Raw genomic sequence first — 12,445 nt, 5'->3', positions numbered from 1 at the left:
ACTGAGATCAATATCAGCATCCTAGTATGATCAGCCAGAGCAGAAAAACACTATCATAAAAGAAAGCACATATCATAAGCAGTCTATGATGGAATACAAGTATGTTACATGTGAGATCCGTTCTCTGGGTTGGTGCACTCACATAGAGTAAGATTAAACTTTCACATATCTTAAAGTTCTTTGCAAGTGGATGTCAAAGAATTGTCTAGGAGATCCCCTCAACCACTTCATCACATGCTGATAGAATTAATAAGAAATACAAGAAAACAATTATGCTTTCATATTTAAGACATTTTTACTTCTTTGTATTTTTAATAAATTTTCCATAATTTGGCTGCAAAATGACAGATGAAGAGATGTTGTAATGTCAGAAAAGGCTTTATTTCCAGCCTGAATCAAGAAAAGGCATGCATGATGAAACATTAACTTGCTGAGCAATTTTCTCCAGTGCAGATTTTTTTGTATTCAGACAAAACTGGTTCTGGCAGAGATGGTTCTGGTACTGTTCTTTTCTGTAATTAAATAAGTAATCAAAAAAGAAGATAGAGTGGTTACATATATATACACACACACTATACAAATTGATGTGCAACTCACTACTGTCTAACTTGACAGTAAAACCGAGACAAATTAAAATAAAAAACAGTTAAAAAGAAGAAATCACACAGACTATAATAGAAAAGTCTAATAAGGTTTAAAAAATGATTTCTAAGACTTTTCAATTTATTACTAAATCCCACCTTGGCCATGTTGCCTTTTGAGTTCCTTGGAATCCAGCTATGGTCATCATCAACAATTTTTCAGTATCATTCTTGTTTGATCCCAGAGGACAATATAAAAAGGCTATTTTTGTTCTTGGTATAGCTATATGGATGAACCACAGCAAAGGAAAGCAGAGGAAAAAGAAAGATTTAAATAATATGTCCTTATTAGCCCCCCCCCCCAAAAAAAAAAAAAAAAAAAAAAAAAAGTAGGCATATATAGTTGTGAACATTGCTGTCTTTTAGGGGTTATGCTGGAAAATCAATTATGAAAATTGCACTGAATTGGTGGCTATAGAACTTGGGATATTTTTCTATTTTGCCAATATCCTTTTGGTTACTGAAGTGGTGCAAAAAGACGTAACTGGTTGTATATAAAAGGGGGAGGGAAAATAAAGATGGATGGGGAATGGGAAAAGATGAACATAATCATGAAGAGGAAGAGAGAGAGAAAGAGAGAAGGAGGGAGAGAGAGAGAGGAAGAGAAATACAACTTGTCTCTCACCTTAACTGAATTGGGGCGGTCAGGGAGAGTCTCATCAATGTCATCATCTGAAGGTGTCGCAAAGAAGCCATCTCTGAGGCAGCTGCTGATACTTGTCTTGAGGGTCTGGGGTTTCGTGCTTCGATGTTTTTCTTGCTAGAGTTCTGTCTGACTTTCCTTTTCTGTAGTTTGAGCTGGATGAAAAAAGGATGTAGGAGATTACATAAATGTTTCATGACAATTCATCACAACTTCCATACTTAACCACTAACTACATAATATAACCATAATAACAAACAAACAATAAGATAACAATGAAGCCAAACATATCTATAAGCACACACACATGCACTAGCCTTGGGTTTTACATGTGATGGAGTTGCATAAAAGGAGTCCAGCATTTTGAGCTCGTCATATTTCACCGACATCTTCCCTCGGCCTCTCCTTATAGCTGTCCCGGCTGCCTTTTTCATCCCATGTGATTTATTCAAAACATTTAATCTCATTCTGTACATCATTTGGTGCTGAAATGAAGAATCAAATCATGTAAATTAAATAATACAAATTCGACAAAGGTACAAAACATTTCATTTCTGCTGGATATTTTCTTAAACCAGACTTATCTACAAGCTATATATTGTCAGAATACATATGATGAAGGTTTGATGTCCTCTTGCCAGTGTTAAAGGTATGGAGGCCTATGGCAAACAATTGTAGATTTTTAGAATTTACTAAATCAACAATAAATGAGCAGTAAATACTGCAAGCACTCTACTGATACTAGAATAATCAGTGTGGGCAATATGGCACTTTTAGTAAGATTCAATTTCATACTTCCTTAGGGATGTATCCTTTTCCCTGTTCCTACCCCACAGTTTTCATGGTATCCTTTATGTCCTCTCCAGTTGCTGGGGTCAAGATAAATGTTACTGATACACTAACAATGGCTTTCAGAACAAGAATTTTCATGTAATGATATTGGCTGTGCTCAATTCAAATCCACATGAAACGTGCCATGATCTGTGATGGAAGGCCTACAGTATTAAGTGCAACCCAACAGTGGTATAGCATCCTGAATGCATTGATCTTCAAGCTAAGTAACATTACTGAGATCAATATCAGCATCCTAGTATGATCAGTCAGAGTAGAAAAACACTATCATAAAAGAAAGCACATAACATAACAGTCTATGATGGAATACAAGTATGTTACAGACGAGATCCACTCTCTAAGTTGGTGTACTGATTAAAACTTTCACAGATCTTAAAGTTCGTTGTAAGTGGATGTCAAAGGGGGTTTAGCAGACCCCTCCTCCCCCCAACCCCCCAACCCCTTCAGAAAGAAATAATGAGAAATACAAGAAGACAATTATGTGTTCATGAAGTATAGACATTTCTCAGACATTTTTACTTCTTTGTATTTTTCTCTGGTGCTGATTACTGATACACCAAAGTCAGAAATTCCAACTTCATGTGGGCCCCCAATCCCTGCTATGAAGACACTGCCTAGCTGATGTGTTTAGGACAGAAGCCTATGAAATCATCTCTTTGTTTTCAATAGTTTCATTGTTTTGAATGAATCTAGTACTCATTTCCTCTGGATACGAAGCACAGCTATGATATTGGTCCTGATTGGTGGGGAGGGCATGATATATATCAGAATTGTTTTTTTTTTTAAGGGGGAATCCAAAAAATACCAGTAATACATGGGAGAGCCTGAAAGTTTGGTCATAGTACTAACAAGGGTAATACACAGTGATTTTGCGAGTATAATAAACTTGCATCATTATGTCAATGATATTTTGCAATGAAATTGTAACAGTTATTGTCACACACTGCCTAGCCATGATGGAACTGATTTGAATTTCAATCACCTTCTCCTAGGCCTAGCTTCTATTGTCGCATAATGATCTACCTCATATCTGATTGGTTCTATTGTATTGGATGTCACTGCCTATGGTCATATCCAGCCGCAAATCTTATTGGCTCATTTGATATGTGCTACAAATCCGTCTGATTTTCTGTTGCTTTCAATGACTTTTTTGCCATTTTGTTGTGGTGCTGGGGGCATAAGGTTGCTGCATTTCTTAAATCTAACACCTTCTTTATTACCATTACTATCAAAGATGAAAATGATATAGAAGAAAACTTTCATAGAATGATGTGCTCCACTATTTTTTAAGCTCAGATTCTGTATGTAAGGTGTTAGTGTCATTTCCATTAATACCTATTTTAATATTTCTATTTTTAAATATTTCAATAACACTTGTAATAATCACAATGTCACCAACAATAATAATAATAGTACTGATATAAGTACCATTCGGAAAAACATTTTCCTGCAAATTATAGGAAATGGGTAAATCAGGCATGGTTACTAGAACCAACAAATAAAGATTCGTTGTTTTTAGTACTTACATTTGTTATTAATTAATGTCGACGACGCGGTCATTTTAGCATGATCTACCACAAAACATTAAATATGTATCCTTGTTATTCTCACCTTTTCCTCCTTCCCGTAGAAACAAGAGAGAGAAAACTTCGTTCCTATCACACTCGTCATATTTACAACCTCTTTTCTCCTCATTCAAACTACTCCATCAACTTGGTTGCTTTTCATTTCCTTCCTCTCTTCCTGATGTTCATGAAAAGCTGCAAACTCCGCCAGAAAAAGGCTCAATTTCACTCAAAATCTTAATTATTTGCTGTTACTTGCTTGTCGCCCCATTCTGCCCTTTAAACTTGGAAGGCCCTTTAAACAGAGATGTTGCCGACCGCCTGGCTTTCGTGTTTATTTAATTTTAAGTATCATCAAACTTTAAAGAACAGTTTTGTAAAACCAGAACAGTGTATTTGAGTAATATACATTCCATGCAGGATTTATTATTAAGGTATCATGAGTTTGTGATATATCAAAAATCAAAATTATTATAATTAGTGGCAACTGTAAATTAAACAATATGAATAAAAAATACGGACGATGGAAAAATATTATTTTTCAGCTTAGGTCTTTCCAAAGGACACATTGCATTATAAGAGCCATAGGACCTTGCTGCAGTAACCTATAAAATACAATATACATTATGATGCGGAATAAACAGTAAACACCAAATCCCCCCCCCCCCCTCTCTCTCTCTCTATATCTCTTATTGTGTGTTTGTGTATGTGTGTGTGTGTGTGTGTGTGTGTGTGTGTGTGTGTGTGTGTGTGTGTGTGTGTGTGTGTGTGTGTGTGTGTGTGTGTGTGTGTGTGTGTGTGTTTTATCTTTCATATGACGCAGAAACCTAAAATATTTTAAAATGTTGGCAACTTTTATTGATCATAGAACGAGGGAATTACCCAATGGTTAAAAAATTGAATAAATACTAGGAAAACAATAAGTACAAGAAATTATTTCTTGGAAACAGTTCACACTACACAGAAAATGTAGATAATGATCAGCAGGGTTTTATCGTCTAGAGTAATGGTGTGGAGATTACAATAACCCCTTCGGTGTTACATCTATGAGTGGCTGTGTTATAGTTGTTACAATTGCTACTGGTGATGTAAATGGAGTTATTCTTTAAATGACGGTGTTATCAGTGTTAACCTTGACTGGGTTTTATTTTTGTTACTGGTTATGTTATTCTTCTTATTTGTGGTTTCATTGGTTCTTTTTTGTTATTGCTGATGTTATTATTGCTATTTCATGATATTGGCGGTGTTATTGCTGGTATTTTTGGTTATTGATGGCGTTGCATACTATTAGTGGTGTTATTAGTATTATTATCATTGTGCCGTGATCGTTATTACAGGCATGTTTGTTAGTCTTGATATCTGTTATATATATCTTAATGTTATTGTTATTGGTGGTGTTATTCCTATCGATGGTGCGACTGGTGTTAGTCTTGTCATTGGAGTATTATTAAAGTTTGAAAACAAGCGTGGAGAATGGTGAATAGGGGAAATGATAAAGCATGTGCACATCAGAATTTTAGAAGGTAAAGGAGCGGGGACTTGACCCGGCATGCAGCGTAAAGATCATTAAAAATTGGTAATTGTGGGTGAGTATATGAGAAAAGGTATGGGGAAGTGGGGTATATCTGCAATAATTTATGCTTGGTATACTTGACATACAAGGGGGCACTCAAGGTCAAGTGATCAAGGACGCAAATTCGCAGACCTACCGACATGAGTGCATTTGGTGCGAAGTGTAGCGCAGTGGTACCCTCATACTGGGTGTCAAAGCAGTGTCTAAGGATGGTACGATATTCCGTAGTGTAATGAATCTATCTAGCTGATAATTAATATAATTTGTTAAGAGTCGCTCTCATTCTCGCAGTAAGTATATATCTGTCATTTCAATATGTATCCTGTGTTCGTTTTGTTTCGCCCGCCGGTATTTCGCGGAAAAGACTAAATTATGCATTTTGGTGTTAGGGTAAATTTATGTGAATTTGGGGGTGGAGGGAGCTTAAGAAAAGGGTATCGCAGACAGGACAGCGTGAGATTAAGGCGCCATCACCGAGAAGTGTTTGGTCTTGAGAAGTAAAGCTTGGGGTCTGATGCAAGCGCACCCACGACCGCACTCGAGGTCACCCGCTTACAACGGACTCAATGGTCTCCGGGCAGACGCGTGCGGATCTCTCGGACCTCGATATGCCGAACCGTGACTAACAGAGGAGGTCTGGTATTTTTTTTTTTGTATGTTTTCATTTCACATAATTTGAGAGAAACATTCTTTAGTCGTTTGTGACTGTTATTGTTTATAAAGTTACTCATGACGTTGAGTGCATCTTGCAAGACGAGAACAAATGTTTGTTTTGTGAAGGAAGGTGCGCATGACGCAACGCCAACGTAATCGTTCGAAAAATTTTCCTATTGTCCCGATCAGACGAAATTTTGAGGTTACGTAAGACCTGTTTATGGCTGTAGGTGTGTGTGGAAGGCAAGGGCTTCGCTTTCTTGTTTCCAGATGGGAGATCAGGGCGGCCCTTTCTCTTCGGTGTGTATAGGTGAAGAAAAGTCATAGAATGTAAAAGAATGTATTGAAAGGAGTTGTCTACCGTGTGATTTGGTGGAGCTCTGGTGCAGCGGTGTGGCGTTACCGTTAATGTTCACCGTCTGAGAGAGAGAGAGAAAAAAAAAAAAAAACGGGTGGTTAGCTTCACTCCAGAACCTTTTCTAGAAAATCGTAGTAAAAAAATATTACGAACCGAATAAAAATGACGCAACACTAGCTTGAACGACCGTTAACATGCCACTCCAGGTTAGACATTCACGCTATCAATGTCGGTTTCGCAAAATGAGACGTCTGTGCATGAGCGTCAATTGAGAACTAATTAAATTTGATTACGGACACATACAAAGAAAAATCAGCCCCATCAGCCCCTCCCCCAATTGATGCCCCTGGTTATCATCGATCTTTATGTATCTTAATACTGTATATTTACTTATGCACAGTAATACTAGATTTACCTCCTGACCAAAGGGTTCAAGAGCAGATGCTTCTAAACACGTATTGTGATCACATCAGTATCACCAGAAACACGGTAGTCACTCTTTTTCCATGAAACTGCACAGCAACATATGAATAAATTTCTGAGTACCAGAAAATGTTATATATAAAAAAAAATATGATACACCATAACCTTTAGTCAATATAGACTTATAATTAATCAAATAGGATTTTGTTTTTAGTTTACTGAATGTTATTCACCGACCCCGACCCCTCCCCCCCGCCAAACACACACAAACAAAAGCAGAAAGGATTCCCCCGCGTCTGTGGGTTGAGCTACGAGGTTGTTGTTGTTGTTATTGTTATTATCATTATTATTATCATTATTATTATTATTATTATTATTATTATTATTGTGATGGTGATGATGGGGATTATTATTATTATTAATATTTGTGTTATTAAGCTCATTAGTTATGTTTTCGGGGATGTACAGATTACCGCCTTCAAAGATCTCAGGGACATCGATACTGGGAAACCGTTATTCTGTAATATTATTCTGTGTGTGAATCTCTTGGCGTTGTACTTAATAACGAGCTATTTTTAGATAGGTTGCATCCTCGATTTAGTCTTATGTGTACTGGTGTTTTAAACTCGGGCAGTGGAGGCTGAGTTGTCCTTGAGTCATGACGGTTGGGTGCGCTAGGCTGAGCAGGTTCTGAGATGACTGGCGTTACGTAAGACGGACCGGTCCAGTTTCTCTTTTTCCTAATTCATTGTCAACTTTGCTTTAAGTATTTCCTACTGTTAAATCGGGATCGATCCGGCAACAGCGGTAACAGTCCTTGCAGTATGTGATGCTCTCCTTGTACTTGGAAGGAGTGACCTTCGTCAACGCAACGAGACCGCCTCTGTGAATGTAGGAAGGAACGTTCATTGTGGTTAAAACAGTATCTGTGTAAGTATTAGTGTCTCGGAATGAAGTACTGTGGTTCTGTATTACAAGCTGGGATTGACGTTTTAAAATATTAACGATTCGTTGCTTGGAAGGCTTGTAAAGGCCAAGGACAAGGACAAAGACATCCTTCATACTTACCGGTAGACTAAGGATCGTCCTGCATTGCACAATGCCTTATGCCTTCGCTTCGGGGAAAGCAAGGGTAGCAAAGCCGTGATTTTTTCTTTTGCCGTCAGCCGAAGGGAATGGAGTCAGCTGTTGCCACCCTGAAGCCCTTATGGCCCCGAAAGAGATGTTTTCGGCACCTAAGTAATAGTAATGATCTTATAGAGAGCAACCATGCAAGCGATGGACTCAGTAGCATACGAGTAAATCTATGAAATGATATGACCCATAGTTTACGTCATACTAAGGGCGACTGGAAACGGGCCAAGGAGTGAATATACTCTATCTCTTCAGTTTTATTATTTGAATGCTGGAAGGTGGTTTAAAGTTCGGCAAGACTGCTCCCTACCTGCTTATTCCTTTTCAGTGTAACAAAAAAAAAAAAAAAAAAAAAAATTAGAACGTCACCCATGTGATGTCTGCCAGACAGATTTCTAGTAAAATAATGGTAAGTCTATTTGCCTTTTAAAATCCCAGAGACACGTCCACCCCTTGGGAGTGTGTCTGGGAAAAGCTAGACATCTGAAAGACATCTTAGGTGAGAACAGTAACTTAAATATCATAACCAACAATATAGGCACACACTACGATTCAGAATTCCCTTCGGCTTATATATAGCTTGTATTCGAACGTATTTCATAGCTGTATTATAACATGTCATAACTTATAACTTATAACTTATGTTATGATATATAACTTATATTATGACATATAACTTATATCATAACTTCTATTCTAGCTTATATTATAACTTAAATAAATTCAATTTTCCCGCCAAAACTCGCCACCAGGATATTACAACGGGCATCGAAACAGCTTGGTGATCCAGACAGTCCTGTTTAGTTCCAGAATGAAGCTACACCACGTGAATCAAACGAATAAAACGAAACTTAGAAACGAGCTCCAGCGAATCCAGGCATCACGCTTGGGAAATATTGCCACCTCACCGGCCAACGTCACGATCACGTCCGCTCCGCGTGAGGTGACCGAGATCAAGGGCAGAGGAGCAAGTGATAAGCGGAAAAAATGCAAATTGTCGAATTAATAAATATATATATATATATATATACATACAATATGCATGCATATGCGTGCGTGCGTACGTGTGTGTGTGTATGTGTGTGTGTGTGTGTGTGTGTGTGTGTGTGTGTGTGTGTGTGTGTGTGTGTGTGTGTGTGTGTGTGTGTGTGTGTGTTTATATTTATTTGTATATATGCATATATATATATACATATGCATACATACATGTATACACACACACACACAGACACACACACACACACACTCACATACATGTATACTGTATACATGTATATAGCGGTCAAATCTCTCTCCCCCACTTTCTTTTTTTCTCTGTCTATCTGTCTCTCTCCCACCCACTGTGTTTCTCTCATATTTTCTCTCTCTCTTTTCCTCTCTCTCTCTCTCTCTCTCTCTCTCTCTCTCTCTCTCTCTCTCTCTCTCTCTCTCTCTCTCTCTCTCTCTCTCTCTTTCTCTTTCTCTCCACCCCTCCCCTCTCTCTCTCCACCTCTCCCTCATTCTCTCTCTCTCAAAATCTTGTTGGCATAAAATTGTAATGTTATTTTTGAGACCAGGGGAGAAAGTGGTATACTTTTGTTAAGAATTACAAAGATAGCACGAAAGATTATTACGACGTTTGTTTAGGAAATATCAGTTATAGTATTGATAATGACAAAGATGAAAGGGGAATAATTATGATGATAATAATAATGTCATTAAGAATGATTATGATTACAAGTAAAATTACAAGACTGGTGGTAAAGGTAATACTCAAAACAATACATGATAATACATGATAATGAGTGTATTAATGATGATAATAGTAATATTATTGATGATCACAATGGTACTAATAATACTAATGGTAACAATAATTAAATTAAAATAATATTGGGAGATGGTGATACTAATGATGATAATGATGATAATAACAACTGATGATAATAATGATGATAATAATGATGATAACAATAATAACAATAATAATGATGATAATAATAATAATGATAATAACAATAATAATGATAATGGTAATAATAATGATAATAATAACAATAATGATAATGGGAATAACAATAATAATAATAATAATGAGAATAATAACATTAACAATAATAATAATAATTATAATATTACTACTACTACTAATGATAATAACGAAAACAACAACAGCAACAGCAACAAAACAACTATAATAATGATAGTAATTATAATAATAATATTAATGATGATATCAATGACAATAATAATGATAAATGTAGAGATAGCGTCAGGAAACGACATAAATGGATAAACGGACCGCACTCTATAATATGAGTGTGTGTGTGTATGTGTTTGTACATAAATGCGTACACAGCTGGGCATACAAGGAGACGAGGTGATGCCATATGGAGATCCGAGGAATGAATGAGAGAGAACGAGATAGAAAGGACGGTGAGAATGAGTGTCTGATAGCAGATAGATAAGAAAAAAATAGATGTATTGATCGATAATTTGATTTTAGTGTTTTTTTGTGTGGATTTGAAGATTGTCGATATCGTCCATCAGAAGTATCCCGTGAAAAGGGATAACAGCCTCAAAAAAAAAAGAAAGAAAAAAGAAAAGAAAAGAAGAAGAAAGTCAAATATATATATATATAAAAGTTGTGAACAGTACTAGCGTATATGCACAAAGTATAGGAATATATAAAACAAAATATAGTGTAACGAGTGCTCAGAATCTAAATAAAACAATACAATTCTGGATATATCATGGCGTTTCGAATACTACTTAAATCCTCATCGGGTGATGAAACTGATTCGGTCGCCTGGTGATGTTACGAGTCTGACTCAACGTGTGTATTTGTGTATGTTTGCGTGTGTGTGTGTGTGTGCGTGCGTGCGTGCGTGTGTGTGTGTGTGTGTGTGTGTGTGTGTGTGTGTGTGTGCGTGCGTGCGTGCGTGTGTGTGTGATAAGCGGAAAAAATGCAAATTGTCGAATTAATAAATATATATATATATACATACATACAATATGCATGTGTGTGTGTGTGTGTGTGTGCGTGTACATTTATCGGCGTACATATATACATGCATATATGAATACCTAGAATACATTTTGGTGATGGCTGAACCGATTTTACGTCACGAACCTCCTCGCAAGGCCTAGGACGCTGCCTTTTCTCGACCGTCTTTGGTTCTGGCAGGAGGCGGCTCCGAGTGGACGCCCTTCCTTCTAATCGCTGACTCTTGGGCAGGATTCCATCGCTGCAACACGGCGGCCGTCAGATACCTAGATGAATTAATATATGTATATACGTACATGTAAACACACACATATATGTACTTTATATGTGCATTATGTATACTGATATATATGCTCCTACAAGTTTATATACATACATATACATACATATTCACACACACACAAACATATGTGTGTGCGTGTGTTTGCGTACATGTAAATACAAACACAGGCACACATACATCCTTCGTATATATATATATATATATATATATATATATATATATGACTGCCGCGATGGTCCAGTGGTTAGCGCACTGGACTCCGGACCTTGTGGTCCCGAGTTCAATTCCCCGTCGCGGCAGTCGTAAAAATGCCTGCGCTCTGACTGCTAGCTCGAGCCCGAGAAAACGACATATCGCCTTGAGAAGTCAAACGCAGGTGTCATAGGGGAAGTCACCACCGTGGCACAAGCGTTAGTGGTTGATTAGGAAGGGCATCCAATCAGGCAATCAATAGTGAATTGAGAGAGGCCTATGTCCTGCAGTGGAATGAATGGCTGTATAAAAAAAAAAAAAAAAAAAAAAATATGTATATATACACACACACACACACACTCATACACATATGTAAATAAATAAAAAGAGACAGACACTCATTGTTCTTGTGAGTGACACATGAAGGAAATCTATCCCTTTCCTTAGCCAATGTTTGTTTTCCCTTTGTTTTAAGCAAAGGGAAAATGCTGGCAGTAAAGTCTCCTGACTTTCCTTTATTTGCCTTATTAAATTTAACATAATTTTGGAAGGACTGTTTAATCACATTTTATGTGATTTTTTTTTTTATTGATTTTTTTTTTTTTTTTTATAAAGAAACTTATTGGTAAGCCTCAATATTGCTGCCTCAGTTCAGCGGGTAACGCTCTGTGATTGGTTAATTGTTTTCGAACTAACAATGATTGGTCGTTGGAGCCGTTCATTTAGGAAATAAAGTCCCAAGATACCTAGCAATAATAAATACAGTCATAACGGTCACGAGACCCCTACACTCTCCGTAAGTGTTACGAGAGACAGCGTTTACGAGAGAGCTGAGTAAATCCGGCCCCTGGTTCTTGGGGTCACTACAGTTTCCTCCCATCTGGCAATCTTATGGAGAAAAATAAAGATGCATAAACACCCATCTGTATGAATCTATTTGTATATATCCGTACACACACATATAGAGAAAGACATATAGACAGATGCATCGCAGGGGCGTGCAGCAAACAACTATTCAGAGATCAACACCACATGCAAAACTTCCTCCCCCAATCAGCTTGTGGGAAGGTTGCACATTAATCCTGCAATACAGGCTGATCGCATTTCCATTGCCTATTTGCACAGGAATAAAAGGCCTCAC

The 12,445-nt window shown here is 37.3% G+C and overlaps 1 protein-coding gene across 4 annotated transcripts in view; it reads right to left on the bottom strand.

Annotated features, from left to right (window-relative positions):
• LOC125037165 overlaps positions 1-4,315 on the bottom strand; it is an 8,757-nt gene extending 4,442 nt beyond the window's left edge. The window contains exons 1-4 of one of the 4 annotated variants that reach the window (XM_047630199.1): positions 3,748-4,315; positions 1,614-1,769; positions 1,267-1,439; positions 1-512 (exon numbers count right to left, since the gene is read on the bottom strand). The exon at positions 1-512 is cut by the window's left edge and continues 982 nt beyond it. In XM_047630199.1, coding sequence (XP_047486155.1) covers positions 380-512; positions 1,267-1,439; positions 1,614-1,769; positions 3,748-3,831 — 546 coding nt within the window. In that variant the 5' untranslated portion in view covers positions 3,832-4,315 and the 3' untranslated portion in view covers positions 1-379. Of the gene's footprint in view, positions 513-1,266; positions 1,440-1,591; positions 1,770-3,662 lie in introns of all 4 variants that reach the window. The other 3 variants (XM_047630198.1, XR_007115952.1, XM_047630200.1) reach the window with 3 other exon arrangements.
• Between the last annotated feature and the right edge of the window lie 8,130 nt (positions 4,316-12,445).

The sequence above is a fragment of the Penaeus chinensis genome, chromosome 22, assembly GCF_019202785.1.
Source record: "Penaeus chinensis breed Huanghai No. 1 chromosome 22, ASM1920278v2, whole genome shotgun sequence".
Lineage (NCBI taxonomy): Eukaryota > Metazoa > Arthropoda > Malacostraca > Decapoda > Penaeidae > Penaeus > Penaeus chinensis.
This window is presented reverse-complemented; position numbering and strand designations above follow the sequence as displayed.